The sequence below is a fragment of the Artemia sp. Qi Xiang Cuo genome, chromosome 4 (genome assembly GCF_049724085.1).
Source record: "Artemia sp. Qi Xiang Cuo chromosome 4, ASM4972408v1, whole genome shotgun sequence".
Lineage (NCBI taxonomy): Eukaryota > Metazoa > Arthropoda > Branchiopoda > Anostraca > Artemiidae > Artemia > Artemia sp. Qi Xiang Cuo.
This window is the reverse complement of record NC_142797.1, coordinates 42561855-42588358: the sequence shown is the minus strand read 5'-3', so window position 1 is coordinate 42588358 and position 26504 is coordinate 42561855. Positions and strand designations below refer to the sequence as shown.

The 26504-nt window shown below is 35.3% G+C and overlaps 2 protein-coding genes across 4 annotated transcripts; one reads left to right on the top strand and one right to left on the bottom strand.

The window, feature by feature from the left end:
- Positions 1-2451: 2451 nt before the first annotated feature.
- On the top strand, positions 2452-25205 carry Marc (Mitochondrial amidoxime reducing component). 3 transcript variants are annotated; one of them, XM_089087541.1, is made up of 2 exons: positions 2452-2527; positions 24017-25205. In XM_089087541.1, exon 2 carries the CDS (start codon positions 24026-24028, stop codon positions 25052-25054), a length of 1029 nt encoding a protein of 342 aa, XP_088943667.1. In that variant the 5' UTR covers positions 2452-2527; positions 24017-24025; the 3' UTR covers positions 25055-25205. The 3 variants fall into 3 exon arrangements, with proteins under 3 accessions (XP_088943667.1, XP_088943666.1, XP_088943665.1); XM_089087540.1 differs by lacking the exon at positions 2452-2527 and adding an exon at positions 2926-2961; XM_089087539.1 differs by lacking the exon at positions 2452-2527 and adding an exon at positions 2973-3544.
- LOC148953132 (uncharacterized) lies at positions 8783-9157 on the bottom strand. Its single transcript, XM_089087882.1, has one exon. It carries the CDS (start codon positions 9155-9157, stop codon positions 8783-8785), a length of 375 nt encoding a protein of 124 aa, XP_088944008.1.
- Positions 25206-26504: the final 1299 nt, after the last annotated feature.

Here is a 26504-nt window from a genome sequence, read left to right as displayed (position 1 = left end):
TTGTGAAACTTATATATTTGAAATCAGCATTAAAATCTGATTCTTTTGATGTGTCTATTGGTATCAAAATTCCGTTTTCTACAGTTTCGGTTACCGTTGAACCGGGTTGCTCCTTACTTACAGTTCGTTACCACGAACTGTTTGATTAAATAAAAAGAAACAAGATTTTTAACTGAAAGTAAGGAGCAACATTAAAACTTAAAACCAATAGAAATTATTACGTATATGAGGGGGTTCTCCCTTAGTCAATACCTCACTCTTTATGCTAGAGTTCGAATTTTGTTCCAATTCTTTAGGAATGAACCTTGAATCACAAAGGCCGTTTAATTAGAACAGATAGCTCTTTTGAAAGTACTAAAAATAGGACTTTAGCGTAAAGAGCGAGGTATTGACTAGGGGGAAAAGCCCCTTTTTAGTGTTTGAAGTTTTAATGCTGCTCCCTACTTTCAGTTAAACAAAACTTGTTTTTTTTATTGAATTCCTGATCTTTTTTAAATAATGCTTGGAAATCCGGTGCCCCCATCACAGAATTGTCCCTCCTCCCATGAAAAAATCCTTCGTTGAAACATCCTCCAACGTAATCCCAAGTGTAAACTATGTTCTGGCCTTGGGAAGGCATGGGGGTTTTGAACCCTACCCATGTTAATTTCTGCTCGTTTTGAGTTTGACTCGGTTATCAATTGTAATTTCTGTTCGTTATGAGTTTCACTTATTTATCGATGCTGATTTGTGGTAGTTTCACGCTTGGTAGACTATTTGATTTTATTTTTGCTTATTTTTGGTTTAATGGAGTTCTTTACTTTTCTTCGAAAAATTTATTTTGTGGATTTTTTTTAATTAATATGTAAACAAGGGGAAAGGTTCATACATTGCAGCACTTCCCCCGAGGGCTGTTAGGGATTAACAGTTTTTAAATTTTTGACTATGTTGAACAAAATGGCTATCTCAATGTTTGATCGGGTGTCTTTGAGAAAAAAAATGAGCGTGGGAGCGGGCCTAGCTGCCCTCCGATTATTTTGTTTACTTTAGAGGGCACTAGAACTTTTAATTTTCATTCGAACAAACCCTCTCGCGATATTCTAGGACCACTGGATTGATACGATCGCCCCTTGGAAAAAAAAACAACAAACAAACAAATAAACACGCATCCGTGATCTTTCTTCGGGCGAAAAATACAAAATTCCACATTTTTGCAGATAGGAACTTGAAACCTCTACAGTAGGATTTTCTGATACGCTGAATCTGATGGTGTAATTTTTATTAAAGTTCTATTACATTAGCGGGTGTTTCTCCTTTTTTCGAAAATGGGGCAAATTTTTTCAGGCTCGTACTTTTGAAGGGTACGACTAAACCTGATTAAACTTATATATATGAAATCAGTATAAGAATTAATTTCCTTTTATGTATCTATTGGTATCAAAATTCCGTTTTTTAAGAGTTTCAGGTCCTATTGAGCCGGGTCGTTCCTTAATTACAGGTCGTAACCACTAACTGTTTGAAAATCTTCTAGGCAAACAGAAAGCTGAAAACTATTTTGAACAAGTAACTGAAGTGCTGTATAGTTTCAGATCTTTTTGGGTCCAATATGACCACTAGGGTCATAGTAATAAAATGAGGTCATTAAAACCATTTAGAATGCTTTCATGATAATTTAGGAGAAACGAGTGAGGAAGAAAATGAAAGATTTCACCAAAACACTAAAAGTATAAAGGATCGCTACCAAAGAAAATGCAATAGCCGCATGATGACCAATTATTTCCGGAATTCAAGACGGGATTGTTCCAAAATGTATTCAACAATGTCACAGAAACAGTTTCTGAAGACTAAGATAATGTAATTCAAAGCTTACAAATTAAAGCTGCAATACAGACAAATGATATTTGAACTCAAGACACAAATTTGTTATGAAATCACTCCTGAAGGCCTTGGCACCAAGACCACTCTGGCAACTAAACAATAGGGATTTGTTCCTTAGTTGTCCTTCTATATTCAGATTAGGGACTGGTTTTCAATCCCTTGTTGTATTGTAATATTAAACGTTAACTTTCGGTTACATGTTATTATAGTTCTCTTTTTTTTTGTTTTTCGTGTCTGGTTTTCTTTTACGCCTGAACCACATGATAGTCACATCTGTCGATTTAAGAAGCCAGCACCATATTTTTAGCACCATACTTGTATTTCAGAAGCGGAAAATAAAAATCGCAGAAAATTAGTTTAAAGAGTTGGAATGACCACTAATTAGTGTCCAACTTTTCTCTCAGGTCAGGTCAAGAATGAAAAACTGCTTTCTAAGTTTCCTTTTCTAGTTTGAAAAATTATGCCTTAAATCTCGACCCTGATTGGTCAATCCAGAATTTTATGCCTAAAGTTAAATAATGTTCAACTCGAAAAATCACGAACGTGGAATATAATTGGCGCTGTAGTCGTGCGTAATTTTTATTTTATCGACACGTGTGACTATGTGGCCTGGGCATTAGTATTTTGGCAAGCACTGAAATGTGTCTTTTGGGCCTGTTGGCTTGCTTGGGTATGTATTTATGTCATTTCTAATTAGCAGATCTACGACTATAAAATAGGCTTTACACACAATCTTTGTTTTCCATTTAATGTTCCAATGTAGTTATCTTATTCATGTTGGTAAATAATAAGTGTTTAAACTAAAGGGACGAATTCCTCTCTAGAACAAAGAAGTAACCCCCGTTTCTTCATGCATTTGAGGGTTCCTAGCCCTGTTATGTTTTGCATTTTATTTTTATTCAAATAACGTTTTCAGCTTCACTCCTTGTTTACACCATTTACGACTTGCCATTACATTCAATAGAATATATTAATTCAAAATTGTAGAGAGCGTTAACGACAACGCGTGATTTCGTTGATGACGAAATTTAAAGAAAACAGGATCTACTAAACGCCAGTTTCTAATTTGCCTCGTTTAGTTGCTTATCTGAAAGAATTTGTCTGGTAGGAACCTAATTGATTAAATGAAAATTTTTCTGTGAATACCCGATTATAGTTATTACCTTTTCTATGTGAATAGTGCACATGGTATTTTTTATGGGCTTGCAATAACATTTCAGGTGTGCGTCTCGAAAAATTTATATTAAATTCAATCTACATTAGATAGGCTACAAGGCGGGCACAAATATTAAAAGAGGTGTTTTGCCAAGAAAAGCTTGGGTGTAAGCAAAATATAAACACATACAAAGTACTGACAAAACTCTCCAAAAGTGACCCCGCGTACCTCAGCGCCTCTAGACGCAAAATGCTGTACTACTTAATCGCTCCAAGCCAATAAATTATGCTAGAGCGTGATTCATACGTCGAGTGACCGGGTAATTGTCGAATATTAGCAGGTTGAAATTAAAGAATAAATCGTGCGATATGGATATAAAGAAAAAGTATTGTGCTTAAAAAACTGATTATTATTAAGCGTTGCCGGCTAGCAACCAGAATGGGCGTTCTATGCTTTTTCGAAGGGTGCGATATTAATCGAAAAAATGCAAAAAGAAAAAGGAGTCAAATTACTTGCTGTGCCAAATAACAGGTAGGCTATGAAATGTTTTTTTTTTCAAACTTCAGAAAAGTTCTATTCTAGTACCATAATGAGATAGCTAAAAAATGAACATACCATGATCTACTTAGAATTCAATGTTGTAGGCTATCAAAATATAAATTTAAAAAATTCCAGAATGGCGGGATTCCTTTCATCCCCTAGATTCTATAAAACAAACTTTTCGAGGAGACAGAGAGATTCGGAATAGGGCCCCGGGGCAAAGACCCAAACCCGGAGTGAGCCGAAAACTAGCAAATACTGACCTAGTCTAGGCTATAGGTTATAGGCTAATGAGAAATCTGGAAATGGGCCGCAGTTATATACGTTTTATTGGGTTAATTCAAGGCTGTAGCCTACTCAGTGAGAAATAGTGAGCAAACAAAAAAGATTAAGGGAAAGATTTTACAATTTACACTAATTATAAAGACGATAAATGACCGGAAAGTCACAGCTGTATTATAGCTCAATTTCAAATACTTTGGCTACTTACCCCCAAACTTATGGTCAATTTATCGGAAGGTGCACCATTTAATGGTAAACTCCAATATTTCCAAGTTTCAAAGCACAAAAAAAAGTTATGCAGAAAAGACTAGCAAGTTTTAAGCATTTCGAAATCCAAGTTTCGTCTTCGACACTATATTTTTTTCTTTATTGTTTCCATTTATTGTTTCTTTATTGTTTCAATTTTTACGTGAGTAAAGGTTTGTTACATCCGAAGGCCGCAGGAACAGCACAGGTTGTAAATTTCTTTGATAAGCTGTTCGACTGCGTTAATTCTCTTGGATTTTTAGAAAAAAAAAATGTATAGACGCCCAATTTGTAGGGAAAACGCATCATTCCAATTTTTGAGGTCGGCCAGTTCATTTTTAGGCGATTTAAAATTCGTTAATAGTGTGGGGAAAGATGTTGGGAAAACAATCTATTGCAGAGGGATGGCAGCTGACTATTTCTGCCATCCTCGGTCTATCAGAAGATTTGATGAAGCATGGGTTTAAATATGTTTGTACGAGGAGACTTAACCAGGATAGTCTAGAGCATTTCTACGGCTTACTACGACGCTCTGGGGGTTTAAACGATAAACCTACTGCGTCGCAATTCTCCTGCCCTTTACAAGCACTTTCTTTCCATCAATCTCTTTTATCCGAAGTTTTTTCATCAGTTAACCCTCATGCAAAAAGAATTGTGCAAGCCGGACGTGATAGCAGCGACATTCATGAGCCTCACGAGTTTGATTTTGATGAGAATGTTGAGGTTTTCACCTTAACAGAGGAATCAAATTTTGCATACGCAGTGGGGTACTCTGCAAAAAAGATTCTGGAAAAGCATTCGTGTGATAAGTGTAGAACTGGGTTATTTGAATCAGGTATTTCTCTTTTTGATTCAGTGTTTGATTTCATGCGGATGAAAGCTTATGAAGAAGCCAATTCAGACTTCTCAAACCTTTTTGTTCCTGCAATCTCCTTGATTGAGTATTGCAAAAAACTAGAGTACATCATCCAGACTGAAATGACGCACTGCTGGAACGAGGGAATCGTACGGCAAGCATGGGAAAGAGCGTCCCAACTGTTAATCCCAATTTCGTGTGACCTATTTCCTCGCGAGTGTTTTGTACAGTACTTTTTTCGAATGCGTATCTTTTACATCACTAAATTTGAAAACCAGAAGATGGAAAGAAGTGCTCTATGCGGAAAAAATAAAAGCAGCTAAGTTAAAAGCATTTACTTTTAAATATTTTTTATTCCGTGGTTAACCATATTTATTTGTTCTTATATTGTTTGAATTTGCTAAAAACGTTTTTAGATTATTCTAAAAGGAATTTTTCTAAAGCAATGGTACTTCTGGCGATTCTTGATTCTCTTAAAACTATTTTACAGAAATGAAAAATATTTTATGGAATGATTGCCAATTATGATTTTGGAATGGAAAATTATTCAGCGAATTAATAAGTTGGGATTATTTATTTTCTTGTTTCTTTTATTCTGTTGCAATTAAAAAAAAAGAAAAAATTGGAAGAACTATTAATACAGCGGTCATGTACCATTAAACCACATCTGCAAACCCACTTCTGATCAAGATTATCATTATCCTAACTGTTCTGGAAAGTCACTCCAACGTTTTGGGTTAGTATTTTTCACAAGAAACTCATATGTTTGTTTTTATCAATAAATAGTAATTTCCCCTCGTTTTTTTTTTTGCTTTTTAGCTTTTTCTTTGATCCACAATTAGCGATGATGTTCCACGAGAAAATCCGTTAACGCTTCGAAGGAGAAGTGAAAGAACTCTAGGGAAAAGCATACTGATTTTCAAACGAAATTGTTTTACAACAAACTACATCGTTTTCATTTTTCTTTCCATTATATAATAAAGCACACTTTTATTCGTCTGTTTCGTATTAATCGTATATAAGACTAATCTAGTTTCAAATAAGCTCTGAAAAAGCGAGCTAAATTTGTGCGAAACGCAAAAAAAAAGTCTGAATTAGTGGACGAGTGCTCCATACACTCAGTGCTCCATACTATAATTAATTTTGCAGCACACAAAAATAAAAACACATGTAAAAGCTGCTGATTAAACAAAGCATCCCAGATGTGTGTGCTTTTTTTTGCTTTCTTTCCGAAGAATGTAGTGGGCCTATATCAACAAATCCCGGCCTCCAATAAAGGAGCTTAGGGGACAAACAAGAAATAAATTTCGTACGGTTCTGAACCAAATTAAATAAAAGTAGATTCTATCAAATACTATCAATACAATTTACTCGGCTAATTTCTTTAATCCAGTTGCCATGCAATGACAGGAAAAATAAATACTTTCGAAATAAATTGTCATATTTTCAAGTTTTGACGTCAATAACATTGAGAAAAAGGGATAGATTAGAGGAAGATGAAAACAATTGTAATAATGAAAACAATTGTAATAATCAAAGCAATTTTCCATTCGATATACAAGTATTTACGCGTAGCACTCTCAAATCGTAAATATAGGCGTGATAAATGGGTGTCGGTAAACATCACATAAAATCTCAGAAGGTAGAGCGAAAGTATTTCAAAATAGAAGGTATTCAATTCAATATGCTCCGCAATAAAAAACCATAAGTTTTTCATTTTTCTAATTCTAATCACAAGCTTTATGTCAGGATCCGTCTCTTTAATTAAGAACACATCTGATCGAAGCATAATAACCTACGGACCCGGTTATGTAGGTGACTATCAAACTCTGGAACAAGTATAACGCCCTACGCAACTTGAAAAATTTAGGCACCAGGTTCGCATCGTCTCCGGAGACGCGGACAAAGGGTCACTTTTTTTGTGTGGAGAGGATAGGTTTTGTCAGTACTTGTTGTATGTGTTTATACTTTGGGTGTAAGTCTAGGAGCAGTCCAGTACATCAGGAAACATGTCAAGAAAACAATTCCTACTTCATAATATGCGGAATAATCCTAGTTAACATATTTTGCAAAGGGAGAACTTTATCTTCACTTTCTAATCACTAGGCCTAATCTAAATTCGTAGCTAGACACCATCAATGTCACCTACCAAAACATAATATTAGACAAATACTGATAATTTAGGTTGAATAAGGTTAGGTTAGATTAGTTAGATGGCACTTGGCTGTTTGTTTATAAAGGATTTTCAAAACTTACAGAATAGACACAAATATTTAAAATGTGGTAGAAAAACAGGAAATACAAGGAAAGAAGTGAAGATTAAGATTCTCCCCCTGCAAAATATGTTAACTAGGATTATTCTGCATATTTTGAAGTAAGAATTTTTTCTTAACATGTTTCCTTATGTACTGGACTGCTCTTAGACTTACACCGTTCGTGGTAGTGAACTGTAAGTAAGGAGCGACTCTGCTCAATTTTAACCGGAACTCTAAAAGACGGAATTTTTATATCAATAGATACATCAAAAGAATTTGATTATCATACTGATTCCAAATATATAAGATTCATCGAGTTTATATATCAAGATGATTTTTCTTAATGGGAGGTATATAATTCGGGCTATATATTTGCACTTTAGGGGGGAGCTAGATCATTTGGACAGCGTGAAGTTAGAAAACAGTTCTTACTACATAATATGCTGAATAATTATACCTAACACATTTTGCATGCAGACCCGTTCTACTTCAACCCCCCCCCCCTCCCCCTAATATGCAAATATATAGCTCGAATTTGTTTTTGAAGTATTATATTTTCAGTCTGTTATGAATTTCATTAAATACAGATCGCAAACTCAATGAAAACCGGTTCTACTTTGCTTCTATATACATAAGCGCTATAACAGACAAGTGCCTTCGCCTTAATTAAGTTGTTACGGAATTCAGTTGCAATAAGGCGGGTTCCATTGCACATCCCTTCTGAAATATCTAAGTTACGCAAAGGCATAACCATTGTTTTTTTTGTCCTAGGGTGGCAAATCTGAAGTATCAATATAATTGAGGAATTCTGGAGTGAATCCAGTTCCTCTATTCTCTTTGTCGCTTAGAGAATCATAACTTTTATAAGATTGGTATTCTCCGAGGAGGTGATCGACAATTTTCGCATTTATTTTACTAACGTCTTTGTTGATCGAAACTAAAATAACGCAGTCCTTCATTAAATTGATATTTTGATTTGACGGACATTCTTTAAAAATTTCCTCAATTAAATTACCACTGGAATTTATATTGTCCAGTAATTCGATTTCATTAAAATCCTTTTTGGGAAGATTTTCATTTCCTAGGTCCATGATGTACTTTGCAAATGCTTCCTGTTTAGGATGATCCAAATGCTTTTTTTTGAAATGGTAAACACTGTCAGAAATTATCTCCAGGAACTAGAATTTTTCACCTAAATGGCAATTTTCGATTTGTAATGGACCCTCCATATTTTGTAAGTCATACTTGGGTAAAATCGGTGCTTTGTCAAGTAGTTAAACTTCTACTTGAGCTAACTCTATGTACCGCCTATTTATGGCGGTACATAGGCCAAAATTTATGTATATGTTTTTGTTACATAAAGTCAAGTCAAGCCTGGTCCATATACGAAAGAAAGACTTTCCCCAACATAATCAGAATCATTGACAGCCTGTATAATATTATCTACTATTTCAAGCTGTTTTCCTTGCAGAAAATCAGCTGACTCGCTAGAATTTAGAAATTCCAAGTTTTGGTCGTTTTCATAGGTTTCGATGTTGTCCTAATACGATAAGCACGCTTAATTCCACTATCTTCAGATGTATTAATTCGTCACGTATGCCAAGTAGAATCCTCTGCCAACTGATTATTTAAAATTTCCCAAAGAACTTTTGGATCTACAGATTTTCCGACAACAAGAATCTGTGTGAAGAGTTTTCGCATTACAGAAGGCATTTTGGAATGAGCAGATTCTTCTAGGGCATCAAACTGTTTATTGTCGAATTCAAGACCATGAGCCAGGCATACTTGTTTGCATGTTGCATGAAGATTGTCATTGACAGTAAGAAGATCTTCAAAACTTGTTGCATTCTTCATATGACAGAGAAGTACCTGCAAATAGAAGCACTCGTAATGAGGTACAAAATGTTCATTGTGAATTCGACGAATGACACGGACTTGACGGATTCGTGGTTCCCATGCGCTCATTTTTTTCCATTCCTTTTAAAATATTTGGGTATTTCCCAATAATACAGAAGTTCCTGGTTTTTCATTTGTTTCAACGACTTGTTGAGTTGAACATACACTTCCAATATTGAAACTTGTTGTCCAATACCTACCCAATTTTCTTGGGCTTTGCTGATATCTTGCATTCTGTATCGTCTGTACGTGGAACGACATAACTTTTTTTTCGGATATCGTAATTAAATAGTCGTCAGCATGCTTCAGTTGGTGTAATTCAGCTCCTTCCACATAGTTGTCTGCTTCTTTGTAAACCAAACACCGTTGATTTTTGACAGTTTTTGTTGAAGTGCAATCATGTCTTTTGTAAATGTATTTATATAAATATTTCCCCAGGCCTCTACTGCCAACATATTCGACATTGACGTTATATTGAAATTGTTTGACCATATTAGGATTACATGTGGCGACGTAACGATTATCACGAGTAACTGGTAATATAGGAGTGTTTTCGATAGGCAGCACGGTCATGTAAAAATTCTTCTTTGTTCGTTTCGTAAATTTGGGATCATAACAGTAGTAAGGCAATACACAGTCCTGACTCTGATTGCGTAATATGCCTTACCAGGGTCATTCATCTATTACTAGGAACGGTACATTGGCTTAGCAGACGGGTTTTTTATGAGCTAACACGCATTTTTTGGGGTCAAGTGGTGATATAGCGGTGGTTAGTCTATATGGAGTAACTTGATTACCTGTTTTTTTTTTTTTTGTTTTTTTTAAACTGGTATTTTTTAAATTAAGCCTATAACACTTTGAAGAAGCCAGTGAATGTAGGAATGAAAGTCCATTCGTAGTATATCTGAATCCAATTACTAATAAAATTAGTGTGACCGCCATTTTTTTATTTGGTTAGGTGGGTATAATCTGGTTTGGTTCGTTATTGCGAGAGGGTTACTCAATTTACATCTTAGTGTTAACTGGGCGTTGACTTAGTCTAATTGCGTAGGTACTAAAGGAACATTTGAAGGTGGAGAAAAAAGGGGTAATTAGTGATTGGATAATTTTAACAAGAAATGACTGAAAAGTGTTTTGGAGGAGATGGGATGAATGTGTACTGTATAATATACAAGTGATGATTTGCACAGTGTTGTCAATTTTAAATAGTTTAGAAATAAAAAAATTAACAAGAAATGGCTGAAAAGTGTTTTGAGGGAGTTGAGTTGCACGAGGGTTGACTTGCACGAGGGTTCAGTTACATGCGGATTCAGTTACACGGGGATTAGCTAAATGGGGTCGAGTTGCACGAGGATGCAGTAGCACGGAGGTTCAGTTGTACGGGGTTTCGGTTATACAGGGGTTCAGTTACATGGGGGGTTCAGTTTCACGGGGGATATCTGCTATAAAACACACTTCATTCTAAACAAATGCGAACATTTTGAAAAGCAGACAAAAAATTGGACACTATAATCAGAATTATTTGATTAAAATTTAAAAAGGGGTAATGAGATATGTGATCTTTATAACACACAAGTGATGTTTGATAAGTATTGTCAATTTAAAATAGGATCTAACGTTCCCCTTCGTTCCCCCCATTTCTGTGGGCAGGGTGGGGAGGGGTCAATTTTGGAGGGAAAACATCTGCATCAAGGGGAAGGCTCAGAGACCCTTCGTTCCCACATTTCCGAGGGCAGGGGAGGGGGAGAAGGTGATAGTACTCCAATACAATAATTCAAGCATAATAGAATTTATGCTCCTAGTTGAAGCTCGTAAAACCCTTCCCCCTCCCCGCGCTAGGATTATTGCCTGGCTGTACCTCTAAATACAGAGACTTAAGGTGATAGTATTCAGATACAATAAGTCAAGTTTACTAGAATGGATGCTCCTAGTGGATGCTCGTATAACCCGGCCCCCGTCCCATGCTAGGGTTAGTGCATTGCTGTTTCACTAGATAGTATCTCTATCTCAATACAATAATTGTTATATATGTACTATAATATTAGTCAAGCATGATATTATTGATGCTCAAAATGGAAACTCGTTATTTCAGTACCCTTCCCCATGCTATGATTATTGCCTAGCTCTGACACTGGATCTTGAATGTAAATACGGAAAATTAAGGTGATTCATCTGGGTGATTTTTTCTATACTTGGTGGACTCGTAAACAACGTCCCCCTCCACGATCTAGGGTTATTGCCTTGCTGTGACAACGGATATTCTCTCTAAATACAGAGAATTAAGGTGATAGTATTCCGATACAATAAGTCAAGTATAATATCATTCATGTTCATAGTGGAAGATTGTAGAACCCTTCCCCCTCCCCGCGCAAGGATTATTGCCTAGCTGTGACAATGGATATTACCTATAAATACAGAGAATTAAGGTGATAGTATTCCGATACAATAAGTCAAGTGTAAAAGAATTTATGCTCCTAGTGGAAACTCGTAAAACCCTTCCCCCTCCCCACGCTAGGGTTATTGCCTGGCTGTGACAATGGTTATTACCTCTAAATACAGAGAATTAAGGTGATAGTATTCCGATACAATAAGTCAAGTATAATAGAATTGATGCTCCTAGTGGAAACTCGTAAAACCCTTCCCCCTCCACGAGCTATGTTTATTGCCTGGCTGTGACAATGGATATTATCTCTAAATACAGAGAATTAAGGTGATAGTATTCCGATACAATAAGTCAAGTATAATAGAATTTATGCTCCTAGTGGAACCTCCTAAAACCCTTCGCCCTCCCCGCGCTAGGATTATTGCCTAGCTGTGACAATGGATATTACCTCTAAATACAGAGAATTAAGGTGATAGTATTCCGATACAATAAGTCAAGTGTACTAGAATTTATGCTCCTAGTGGAAGCTCGTAACACCCTTCCCCCTGTAAAATCTGAGCTAATAAGGGTTTTTGACTGTAAACTCTAGTTTGTTGAAAGAAAATTATGGAAAATACAATTCTCTGGTTCAAATTTGAAACTGCAGTCCTTTTTTGGATTGAAAAATGAAAATATATCCATAAAATCTGAACTATAAATTAAATAATTTTTTCATAAAAACAAACAATTTTTTTTTTAAACTTAAAAATTTTTCAAATTTATTAATTTGTTTGTTTTTGTATCTATCTTAAAATGTCAAAATATGCTTAAGGTTCTAACAATTGCGCTCTATGATTGGTCAGAGACACGATGGGGCTTTCCCACTGGTATTCTATGACCGCTTATCGTCACTACCTAGTCTACTGCATGTATTAAATCAGTATTTTTTACACCGTGGAACGATAAACACATATGTCATATCTTTTAAAAAAGAAAGTGAAGATGGAACATTTTAATAGAATGTGTTCACATAACAAGGTTATTGTAGCATTGAATGCCGACAAGGAGAAGTATTTAAACTATGAAACAAGTACAAGTGGTAGCACTATTGGAAATGTATGCATGCATTGTCATGACAGTAAGGAATTAAATTTCTTTGGGATACCGAAAAAATTCAACTCTTATGATGGTGGTTATTCGAGATTGAAATCTCCAGGGATGATTGCACTCAAAGAGAATGCTAACATAAAAATTATTTTCGATGATAGAGGACAACTCCTTGCTACTGCTGCAGGTAACACATTACCTACGGATACATCCAATCATCAGCTTTCAGGTATTAGCATTCAACGGAAGGCTAATAAAAGAAAGGCCTCCTCTGCTACTAATATCGTAAACCATATCTTGTTTACATGCCGAAACTGCTACCCGTGTAAAAATAATGTGTCAATAGACAGTGAAATTGCAAGAAAAATAAAAATGGCATTGTCAAAAAATATTACTACGGAACATAAAGATGAAACGATGAAGAACAAAGCACCAGCAAACATTACTGGCATTGATCAAAGAGTCAATGAATCAAATAATAGCAAAGACGAAAAGCATATTGACCCTGTTCATGAGACACCAGTAAAAATTGTGTATGATTCAAAATGGAATAATGATTATTCTACTGGTTACGAACTAAGAGACGACAATAACTACAATATCAAGAGAGAACATGGTGAACTATTTTATGGAACAGATTCAACATGTCCAAAGTTAATAATTGATATTAATAATGTATCATAATATATTTTTGTATTAATATTCTACATAGCATTATTTCATTAAAAATATTACATTGTTACGTGTTCATTATTTTTTAGAGTAAGCTAGCGTATCAAGCGTTTAGAATGTATATTAAAACATCGAAGATGTAGGAAAAGGAATTTGCGTACATCTATTGTCAGACACACTATTTCCGTAAAATCTGAGCTATTAAGGGTTTTTGACCGTAAACTCTAGTTTTTTTTTGTAAGAAAATTATAGAAATACAATTCTCTGGTTCAAATGCGGAACTTAAGTCTATTTTTGGATTGAAAAATAAAACTATTTCTGTAAAATCTGAGCTAATAAGGATTTTTCGACCGTAAAATCTAGTTTCATGTAAGAGAATTATGTAAAATACATTTTTGTACATATCTTAAAAGGATAAAATATCATTCTTGAATTCACCTCCTGGATACACAATACAGAAATTATAAAAAAATTATAATACTTCCCCCCAAACTCAAATTTTCCAAAATTCCACTATAGAACCTTTTAAAATATTTCTAAAGCACTAATAGATAGACTGCTAAAACATAAGGATTGACTTCAGAGTACACGTTATATCACGGGAAGAGGTTTTGAAAATCCCCCTTCCCCCCAAACTCAAAATTTTCCCAAATTCGACTTTATAATAATTCAAAATATTTATAAATCACGAGTATTTAGATTTCTAAAACATCAGAATCGACTTCAGAGGACATGTTATATCAAGTGACGAGTTATTGAAACCCCCCCTTACCACCCAACTCAAATTTTACAAAATTATACATTATTAGAGGTTAAATTATGTATAAAAAACTAATAGATACAGTGCTAATAAAATCAGAATAGACTTCAGAGGACATGTTATATCACGGGAAGAGGTTTTGAAAATCCCCCTTCCCCCCAAACTCAAAATTTTCCCAAATTTTACTTGAGAAGCTTTTGTGTGTCTCTTTGGGCTTTTTGTGTCTCTCTTCGGACTGTGTGTACGTCTCTACAAATGTAGAAAAACCCGTGTGGGTGGGTTGAAATAAACAAAAATTAACAAGAAATGACTGAAAAGTGTTATTCTTTGGTTCAAATGTAGAAAAAACCCGTGTGAGTGAGTTGAAATAAAAAAATTTTTTAACAAGAAATGACTGAAAAGTGTTTTGGAGGAGATGGCTTGATTGACAGAAGGATGTATTAGCGAAGTTATAGTGGAGGGCGACAATGTCTTCAAAGTCAAGGCTATAAGAAAAAAAAGTTCCGAATATTTTTGTCAGTTTGTAGTTTATGCACTAATATCAACATCAGTAATGATTCTATTTGAACTTTCTCCGAGTTGATCAAATTGGTCTCTAAACGGTTCATGATGAAAAAATAGTTTGGGACAAGAAAAAAAAACTAAAATAATGTCGTGAAATCATTTTCAACACTCAGAGAAGTTTTTTTTTTGTGTAAGTTTTTATGTGTGTATGTGTAAGTTGTGTGTGTGTGTGTGTGTTAGTTTTTTTTTGTGTGTGTAAGTTTTTTTTTTGTGTGTGTGTGTAAATTTTTTTTTGTGTGGGTGTGTGTAAGTTTTTTTGTGTGTGTGTGTAAGTTTTTTTTTGTGTGTGTGTAAGTTTTTGTTTGTTTGTGTAAGTTTTTGTGTGTGGGTAAGTTTTTGTGTGCGTGTAAATTTTTGTGTGTGTGTGTGAGTTTTTTGGGTGTGTAAGTTTTTGTGTTTGTGTAAGTTTTTGTGTGTGTGTGTGTGTGTAAGTTTGTGTGTGTGTGTGTGTGTAAGTTTTTATGTGTGTGTGTAAGTTTCTGTGTGTGTGTGTGTGTGTGTGTGTGATTTTTGACCATAAACTCTAGTTTCCTATAAGGTAGTTTACGCACTAATATCAATATCAGTAATGATTCTATTTGAACTTTCTCCAAGTTGATCAAATTGGTCTCTAAACGGTTCATGATAAAAAAATAGTTTGGGACAAGAAAAAAAACTAAAATAATGTCATGAAATCATTTTCAACACTCAGAGAAGTTTTTTTTTTTGTGTAAGTTTTTATGTGTGTATGTGTAAGTTGTATTTGTGTGTGTGTGTGTAAGTTTTTTTTTGTGTGTTTAAGTTTTTTTTGTTTGTGTGTGTGTGTAAATTTTTTTGTGTGTGTGTGTGTGTAAGTTTTTATGTGTGTGTAAGTTGTTTTTTTTTGTGTGTGATTTAGTTTTTTTTTTTTTGTGTTTAAGTTTTTATGTGTGTGTAAATTTTTATGTGTGTGTGTAAGTTTTTGTGAGTGTGTAAGTTTTTGTGTTTGTGTAAGTTTTTGTGTGTGTGTGTGTGTAAGTTTTTGTGTGTGTGTGTGTGTGTGTGTGTAAGTTTTTATGTGTGTGTGTAAGTTTCTGTGTGTGTGTGTGATTTTTTACCATAAACTCTAGTTTCCTATAAGAAAATTATGGAAAATACAATTCTATCGTTCAAATGTGAAACTTAGTTCCATTCTCTGGTTCAAATGCAGAAAAACCCGTGTGGGTGAGTTGAAATAAAAATTTTTTAACAAGAAATGACTGAAAAGTGTTTTGGGGGAGATGGTCTGACTGGCACAAGGATGTATTATTGAAGTTATAGTGGAGGGCGACAAAGTCTTCAAAGTCAAGGCTATAAGAAAAAAAAGTTCTGGATATTTTTGTAAGTTTGTAGTTTATGCACTAATATCATATCAGTAACGATTCGAGGATGTTTCCCCACTTATCGAAAATCAGGCAATTTTTTCAATCTCTTGGTGAGAAATAGAGGCTGTTTCCGAAGATTTAGAATAAAAAAAAAATTTTAAGGTTTGGGACTCGAACCTACGACCCCCTCTGGGGTTGATGCTAGTGTTGTCAGTCAAAAGCTATGACCTTGAGAAAAGAGCTTGAGAAAATTGCCTGATTATCGAAAAATGGGGGAAACGTCCTCCAAAAGTCGAAAGGAATGCCCCCCTCCAGCGTTTTCTCGGATATGTTGAATAAAATATGCAAAGTCGACATAGCTTTATTTCATTTTTTTAAGGTTAATTTAGACAAAGCTACGTGCGTGCACGTAACCTCGTCTAAATTAACCTTAAAAAAATGAAATAAAGCTATGTCGACTTTGCATATTTTATTCAACATATTGTTACGTGCGCGCACGTAACCTCGTCTAAATTAACCTTAAAAAAATGAAATAAAGCTTTGTCGACTTTGCATATTTTATTCAACATATCCGAGAAAACGCTGGAGGGGAATCCGAGAAAACGCTAGAGGGGAGCATTCCTGTCGACTTTTGGAGGATGTTTCCCCCATTTTTCGATAATCAGGCAATTTTCTCAAGCTATTTTCTTAAGGTCATAGCTTTTGACTGACAACACTAAAATCAACCCCATATGGGGTCGTGGATTCGAGTCCCAAACCTGACAATTTTTTTTTCTTATTCTAAATCTTTGGAAACAGCCTCTATTTCTGACCAAGAGCTTGAGAAAATTGCCTGATTATCGGTAAATGGGGAAACATCCTCGAATTGTTACTGATATGATATTAGTGCGTAAACTACAAACTTACAAAAATATCCAGAACTTTTTTTTCTTATAGCCTTGACTTTGAAGACTTTGTCGCCCTCCACTATAACTTCACTAATACATCCTTGTGCCAGTCAAACCATCTCCCCCAAAACACTTTTCAGTCATTTCTTGTTAAATTTTTTATTTCAACTCACCCACACGGGTTTTTCTGCATTTGAACCAGAGAATGGAACTAAGTTTCACATTTGAACGATAGAATTGTATTTTCCATAATTTTCTTATAGGAAACTAGAGTTTACTGTCAAAAATCACACACACACACACAGAAACTTACACACACACATAAAAACTTACACACACACACACACACAAACTTACACACACACACACACAAAAACTTACACAAACACAAAAACTTACACACTCACAAAAACTTACACACACACACAAAAATTTACACGCACACAAAAACTTACACACACATAAAAACTTACACACACACACAAAAACTTACACACACACAAAAAAAAAACTTACACACACACAAAAAAAAAACTTACACACATATAAAAACTAACAAACAAACACACAAAAAAATATTACACACACACAAAAAAAATAAAAAACACAAGAAAAAAATTACACACACACACACAACATACACATACACACATAAAAAATTACACACAAAAAAAACTTCTCTGAGCGTAGAAAATGATATCATGACATTATTTTAGTTTTTTTTATTGTCCAAAAATATTTTTTTATCATAAACCGTTTAGAGACCAATTTGATCAACTTGGAGAAAGTTCAAATAGAATCATTACTGATATTGATATTAGTGCGTAAACTACCTTATAGGAAACTAGAGTTTATGGTCAAAAATCACACACACACACACACACAGAAACTTACACACACACATAAAAACTTACACACACACACACACACACACAAACATACACACACACACACAAAAACTTACACAAACACAAAAACTTACGCACTCACAAAAACTTACACGCACACAAAAATTTACACGCACACAAAAACTTAAAAACAAATAAAAAATTAAACACACACATAAAAACTTAAACACACAAAAAAAAAAAATTACACACACACAAAAAAAAATAACACACACATAAAACTCAAACACACACAAAAAAAAAAAAATTTAAACACACACACACAAAAAAAAACTTACACACACAAAAAAAAACTTACACACACACACACACACAACTTACACATACACACATACATACATTATTAATATCAATGATTAACTTTGGACATTTTGAATCTGTTCCATAAAATAGTTCACCATGTTCTCTCTTGATATTGTAGTTATTGTCGTCTCAGTTCGTGATCAGTAGAATAATCATTATTCCATTTTGAATCATACACAATTTTTACTGGTGTCTCATGAACAGGGTCAATATGCTTTTCGTCTTTGCTATTATTTGATTCATTGACTGTTTGATCAATGCCAGTAATGTTTGCTGGTGCTTTGTTCTTCATCGTTTCATCTTTATATTCCGTAGTGATATTTTTTGACAATGCCATTTTTATTTTTCTTGCAATTTCACTGTCTATTGACACATTATTTTTACACAGGTAGCAGTTTCGGCACGTAAACAAGATATGGTTTACGATATTAGTAGCAGAGTAGGCCTTTCTTTTATTAGCCTTCCGTTGAATGCTAATACCCGAAAGCTGATGATTGGATGTATCCGTAGGTAATGTGTTACCTGCAGCAGTAGCAAGGAGTTGTCCCCTATCATCGACAATTATTTTTATGTTAGCATTCTCTTTGAGTGCAATCATCTCTGGAGTTCTCAATCTCGCATAACCACCCTCATAAGAGTTGAATTTTTTCGGTATCCCAAAGAAATTTAATTCCTTACTGTCATGACAATGCATGCATACATTTCCAATAGTGCTACCACTTGTACTTGTTTCATAGTTTAAATACTTCTCCTTGTCGGCATTCAATGCTACAATAACCCTGTTATGTGAACACACTCTATTAAAATGTTCCATCTTCACTTTCTTTTTTAAAAGATATGACTTATGTGTTTATCGTTCCACTGTGTAAAAAATACTGATTTAATACATGCAGTAGACTAGGTAGTGACGATAAGCGGTCATAGAATACCAGTGGGAAAGCCACATCGTGTCTCTGACCAATCATAGAGCGCAATTGTTAGAACCGTAAGCATACTTTGACATTTTAAGATGATTTAAGATGACAGTTTGTTTTTATGAAAAAAATATTGAATTATTAGTTCAGATTTTACGGATATAGTTTTATTTTTCAATCCAAAAAAGGACTTAAGTTTCACATTTGAACCAGAGAATTGTATTTTCCATAATTTTCTTTCAACAAACTAGAGTTTACAGTCAAAAACCCTTATTAGCTCAGATTTTACAGGGGGAAGGGTTTTACGAGCTTCCACTAGGAGCATAAATTCTAGTATACTTGACTTATTGTATCGGAATACTATAACCTTAATTGTCTGTATTTAGAGGTAATATCCATTTTCACAGCTAGGCAATAATCCTAGCGCGGGGAGGGCGAAGGGTTTTAGGAGGTTCCATTAGGAACATAAATTCTATTATACTTGACTTATTGTATCGGAATACTATCACCTTAATTCTCTGTATTTACAGATAATATTCATTGTCAAAGCCAGGCAATAACCGTAGCACGGGGAGGGGGAAGGGTTTTACGAGTTTCCACTAGGAGCATCAATTCTATTATTCTTGACTTATTGTATTGGAATACTATCTCCTTAATTCTCAGTATTTAGAGGTAATATCCATTGTCATAGCAAGGCAATAAACCTAGCGGGGGGAGGGGGAAGGGTTTTACGAGTTTCCATTAGGAGCATAAATTCTGTTAAACTTGACTTATTGTATCGGAATACTATGACCTTAATTCTCTGTCTTTATTGGGAAGAGACCTGGTCACAGGCTGTATATAATCCTAGCGCGGGGAGGTTGAAGGGTTTTATACGTGTCCACTAGGAGCCTGAGGGCTCTTACAGTTGACATAGTTGTACGGAATACTTTTACAAGATCCATCTGTATTAATATATAAAATTAGGTGTCAAAGACATACAATATTCCTCGCGCGGGGAGGGGGAAGGTTTCACGAGATATCAAAGTAAAGAAAAAATCACACAGAATAAACACCTTAATTCTCTGTATTTAGAGGTAATATCAATTGTCACAGCTAGGCAATAATCCTAGCACGGGGAAGGGGAAGGGTTTTACGAGCTTCCACTAGGAGCATAAATTCTATTATACTTGACTTATTGTATCGGAATACTATCATCTTAATTCTCTGTATTTAGAGATAATATCTATTGTCAGAGCAAAGCAATAACCCTAGCGCGGGGAGGGGGAAGGGTTTTACGAGCTTCCACTAGGAGCATAAATTCTAGCATACTTGACTTATTGTATCTGAATACTATCACCTTAATTCTCTGTATTTAGAGGTACAGCCAGGCAATAATCTTAGCGCGGGGAGGGGAAGGGTTTTACGAGCTTCCACTAGGAGCATAAATTATATTATGCTTGAATTATTGTATTGGAGTACTATCACCTTCTCCCCCTCCCCTGCCCTTGGAAATGTGGGAACAAAGGGCCTCTGAGCCTTCCCCTTGATGCAGATGTTTTCCCTCCAAAATTGACCCCTCCCCTCCCTGCCCTCAGAAATGGGGGAACGAAAGGGAACGTTAGATCCTATTTTAAATTGACAATACTTATCAAACATCACTTGTGTGTTATAAAGATCACATATCTCATTACCCCTTTTTAAATGTTAATAAAATAATTCTGATTATAGTTTCCAATTTTTTGTCTGCTTTTCAAAATGTTCGTATTTGTTTAGAATGAAGTGTTTTTTATAGCAGATATCCCCCGTGAAACTGAACCCCCCATGTAACTGAACCCCTGTATAACCGAAACCCCGTACAACTGAACCTCCGTGCTACTGCATCCTCGTGCAACTCGACCCCATTTAGCTCATCCCCATGTAACTGAATCCGCATGTAACTGAACCCTCGTGCAAGTCAACCCTCGTGCAACTCAACTCCCTCAAAACACTTTTCAGCCATTTCTTGTTAATTTTTTTATTTCTAAACTATTTAAAATTGACAACACTGTGCAAATCATCACTTGTATATTATACAGTACACATTCATCCCATCTCCTCCAAAACACTTTTCAGTCATTTCTTGTTAAAATTATCCAATCACTAATTACCCCTTTTTTCTCCACCTTCAAATGTTCCTTTAGTACCTACGCAATTAGACTAAGTCATCGCCCAGTTAACACTAAGATGTAAATTGAGTAATCCTCTCGCAATAACGAACCAAACCAGATTATACCCACCTAACAAGATCAAAAAATGGCGGTCACACTAACTTGATTAGTAATTGGATTCAGATATACTACGAACGGACTTTCAGTCCTACATTCACGGGTTTCTGCAAAGTGTTATGGGCTTCATTGAAAAAATACCAGTTTAAAAAAAAACAAAAAAAAACAAGTAATCAAGTTACTCCATATAGACTAACCACTGCTATATCACCACTTGACCCCAAAAAATACGTGTTAGCTCATAAAAAACCCGTCTGCTAAGACAATGTACCGATCCTAGTAATAGGTGAATGACCCTGGTAAGGCATATTACTCAATCAGATTCAGGACTGTGTATTGCCTTACTACTCATAACGACGCCAATACTTTGATTTTTCGTCATCCGCTAGAGATGTAACCTAATTGTATATTGCATTGGAAAACCAAAGCGGTGCTAAAATTTTTCATTTTTATTGATCATACAACTCGCATTTGGATTTAACTCCCCACACAGATTATGAACCATCCACTTTAAGACTATTTCTCTTCGTAAGGGATCGTCGGTGTCTAGAATTTCAGTCGAAATAAGATCATCAACTTCGACAAGATTACGGATTCGATCACGAGGACTCGTGATCAATAGCAAATACATATGTGGTAGTCCACCTTTGTGAAAATCAATTGTATAAACTTATGGTGCCACATTTCCAATATCTGTCTTTTATCAATATCATTGATTATTTCCTCAAATTTAAACTCCGAAATTAGAGCAACGAGATCGGGACGATCTTAAGTGGACTGTTCTATGATAAACTTATTATCATCAGATTTAACACGTGCTAGTTATTTAATTTTGGGTGAATCAGGATTGCAAGTCATAGGTATAAAGAAATCTGAAGGCCCTGAGCGAGAACAATAGCCATGGCATCTTCAAAATATTGAATAAAGTAATGTGTTGATCTGATGAATTATGACGGTAGCATTACTTTTTCGCCAACGACTACATTCTGCGTTGAAGCTAAGTCGGTGAGAAGTCGTGTAACACATGCGTAGATTTCGGACATAAGATCCATTGGATGCGATGACGCTCAGCAAGAATATCTGAATCGACAAGATATTGTGGAAAAAGTCTTCAACCGAAATGAAAAGTTTTAAGACCAATCCGACACAGGTCGGATGTTCTAGCTTGCGGAGAAAGGCTTTTGGCAGGTTCAGATCGAAAAGCGATGCGATACCTCGCTATAATACAAGCCGTGTTAGATTTGGACGTCTTGCATAAGGTGTTGGAAGTGCCACATCCCCTGTCCATCGTGACGTTCCAGGTGCATAAGACGAAGGTTAAGTAAAGGGCTCCACAGGATGAACGGTATTTTTTAAATTGACAAGATTTTCGCCACGTTATTTTACAACCATTTCATTTGGCAGAAAACTATGGTAAGCATTAAAAGTAGGCACAGCGCATATTTTATTACATGCAGGAGGGTTGAACCAACTATAATCGACACCATCTGGCACAATAAAATGAGTTCCACGTTTGGAGGCTATAGTCCCAGTGAAACAGATCTTTGATTTACATCATCCCCAACTTCTCGCCTTTTCATGTAACTTTTGGCATAGTTGTTTGTGTCTCGCAATATTTCTTCCAAGTGATCCAAGTGCCAACTAAATGCTCTAAGCCTCTCTGGCGGTTTTCTAGATAATACTTTTGACAATCTGGATGCACACAGGGGCGTCACATACGGATCGAGGGGGACGCCTCTCTCCCAAAGTTTTCAGCCAATCGGCAAAAAATTGATTCGGTAAGGAATACGGTGTCGGATCAAAATAAAATTACACCATTGGAATCGACATGATCGAAAACCCTATACAAGAAACTTCCAGTTCCCTGGGTTGAACAACAAGTAAAATGAAGCGCAACCATTTTATTTGCACCATTTTTTTGGGGGGAGGGGGTAAGTTAGCTGATGAGAATATATTTCGTAAAATCAATGAAATCAGATCAGTCTTAGTCAATAAAAAACAAAAATTCAAGTAAATTCAAAAGCAACATCACCCAAATCAGTCTGTCAAAATAACCAGCCTGGTAGTAAAATCCATTCCCCCTCCCCCCCCCCCCTTTTAGCCTATGGCTAGTGACACTTCAGGATACACATAGTGTGTTTTTATTTAGTTCAACATCCCCATCAACTTTCCCTGAAAGTTTCAACTTGATGCCCCCAGCCGTGCTGAGATGCTGTCAAAGGCTTCTTTTCCCAGTAAAAAGAAGTATTTTTAAAAATAATTACCAATTGGAATTATTTACGTCCGTTGCCCCAGGGCCTGCGGGGGTCATGTCATTCTTAGAGGCATATTTTTGGACCTTTCGACTATTTTGAACAAAATAGTTACGTCAAAATTTTGATCGAATGTGATTGGAGGTAAGGGGGGAAACAGAAAGGGGAAACAGAGGAGGTCTAGTAGCCCTCAAATAACTTTTGACTCTACAAACGAGCACTAGAACTTTCAGTTTCAAATCTAATGAGCCCCCTCCGAAGTTTCTACAGCCACCCTTCCATTTCAAGACGCTTTTGGGAAAAAAAATAATTCATTGAAGGCTTATGACTTTTTACTACAGGCAATGCTAGAGCATTGCCTATGACTTATGGCTGCAATAATTAGTGGAAATTCAAGAAACGTCGATTATAATCAACATTTTCGCTATGTCACATTTTAGCTTATAAACATTAGCTTTCCTTGGTTAGATTCTAAATTCAGTAAAAAGCAGAAAAATTGGAGTGATATTGCAGCAGGGCGTGTTCGACTAAATTAATATTCTCTTTGCTGCATGAGTCTTATATTTGTCTCTTGTTCTAACTTTCATAACAATATAAGCAATACAAAAGATTTTTTTATCTTTCCTTTCAGACTATTAACATGACCGACCCGATGGCGACCAATACAACTTCACTAATTTTTTTGACAATTGTGCTAGCAGGTATTGGAACTACTCTTTTCAGTTACTTTATGAAGAAACGTGGGAAAAAAAGGGTATCCATCAATTCTTTGAAAGGATGGAAAGATGGGGGGCAAGTATCAAAGCTTTTCATTTACCCTGTGAAATCATGCAAAGGATGTAAAGTTGACTCTTTCAATTGTTCAAAAATAGGACCAATTAAGGGCAATTCCCGAGATAGAGTGTTTATGTTTGTTGATGGGGATAATAACTTCATTACAGCTCGACGCTTTCCAAAATTAACCCAAATAATTCCGAAGGTATCAGAAGGATATTTGAAGCTGCAAGCACCAGATATGGATGACATCAATATTAAAATCCCTTTCAATACAAAAGGTAATACTGACGTTCGAGTGTGGGGAGAAACAATGTCAGCAGTTGACTGTAACATAGATTCTGAATGGATTTCTAAATATCTTTCACCAGTTCTAGATATAAAAGAGCCAATTAAATTAGTTTATTTTAGTGGAAATACTACTGCTCGCACGGTAAAAGAAAAAGACATCTGGCCGCTTATGTATAAGGAAGATGGCACTGCTTTTGCTGACCTAGCACCATTCCTTTTGATAAATAGTAATTCAGTCAAAAATTTAACTGACCGGATCAAATCCTCAAGTGTTGTGACATATGAAAATTTTCGTCCAAATATATTAATTGATGGTGCAGATGCTTTTGTTGAAGACAATTGGTCGTTTGTTAAAATTGGTGGAGTTATATTCAGGCAAACCAAGCCCTGTGATAGATGTGTCCTTACAACAGTGGATCCTAAAATAGGAGAAAAATACCCCGATGGGGAGCCACTGAAAACACTCAAGGAGTACCGTTGCGCAACTGACCCAAAAATCAAAGCTTCTTCTGGAAGTTCTCCCTTTATGGGTATTAATCTAGCAGTGGAAAAAGAAGGTTTTATAAATGTGGGGGATCCAGTGCAGTTCGTCACTTTGCCGTGACATATATCAGATTCACTCGACCTGCTTTCGAGTTAGGTATATGATATTGACGAGTTTTGACATATTTGTTTAGTGTCGAGTGTACATTTTAGTAATAAGCATATAGTTTTAGAAATTTCAGAAATATTTTAGAATATAATGTGGAAGTTGTCTTTGCGATATCTGTTAGGCTTTTCATGACAAGTAAAAAGAGGTTTAGAGGTTGAAATTTACAGAAATTAGCTGATATAAGCAAAACTCAAGCGTGCTGAAAGGTTTATATAAAAAAAAAATTACAAAACCTGTCATGGTGCTTATTTTCGATAGTTAATTATTTATTTAACTGATATTATCACCTTCATGGTATAGTTCAATTGTTAGACAATTATAGGCAGACGGTTGAAAATATACATATTTTTAGCCTTAAGGATTGGTTTCTCTATGCAGATCAACGGGTACACTTTTTTGTAATTCTCTGCATGACACTTTTATTTGCACAAAACTATTTTCTAATTATTATATTCAACTTTGACACTTTTTTTCTATTTTCTTATTTGTTTTTTCTGTTCTCTTCAATGGTGATTTCTCTTTTTTTTATTGTCAGAATGGAAGGGCTGTTCCCCCTCTGTCTGTAATGTAAAAACACGTAATACAGGACAAATATTGTTCCAAGGGTAAGCCAGGTGTCCTATTACATAGGCATTATGTGCAATTGTAGTACATTTCAGGTAATACATTGTAAAATAGGGCACCCAAAGTGAGAGGTGGGTAAAATCATCATTTAAATACTTAGTGATAACTTTCAATACGTCACTAAAAACATAACTCTATTTCTTTCGTTCTATTTTTTCTAAAGTAGCCTTAAGTGATGGATCTGATGAACAATACGGTTAAATTCACATGAAGCTTTTGAACTCTAAATTTAAAAATTATTTTGCAACTAATATTAACGTATCTTGGCTAAGTTTAATTTTGCTCAAAAGAAAATAAATCTCGGAAGAAAATTAGACTCCAGTAGTTTTGGAAACCGTGTTTTTAACACTGTATTAAGATTGGGCTAATAACTATTACTTAAAGCACCCGAGCTTTCAATAGCCTCTGTAACAGGGTGGTAAACTCGGTTTAGCAGTCCCATTCACATGACGCATCAGTATTGCAACTTCGGACCACTAGTATCAACAAAATGGTGCATGAACCAGCAGTATTAGAAGCTCGACTACATGTCGTAAATTCAAACCTACAGTATCATACATTTTGATTTTTTTTTTTAATTAAGATACTTTTCTTGCTTTTCTCAGCCAGTTCTTTGTATTTTTCTATCCTGCCTTGGTTTCAGATATAATGGAAGCGTAGCTTTTCATACATACCCTAACTTTGAGAATAGGCTTAGCCATTTGTAACTTGGAATCCTCTGAACAAGTAGACATATTATGTAAGCAGAAGAAAGAATAACAATAAGGAAGTGTTTGAT

What these genes read in the sequence shown, in the direction of transcription:
- Marc (XM_089087541.1), top strand. Translation starts at nt 24,026, where the DNA reads ATGACCGACCCGATGGCGACCAATACAACTTCACTAATTTTTTTGACA.
- LOC148953132 (XM_089087882.1), bottom strand. Translation starts at nt 9,157, where the DNA reads ATGAGCGCATGGGAACCACGAATCCGTCAAGTCCGTGTCATTCGTCGA.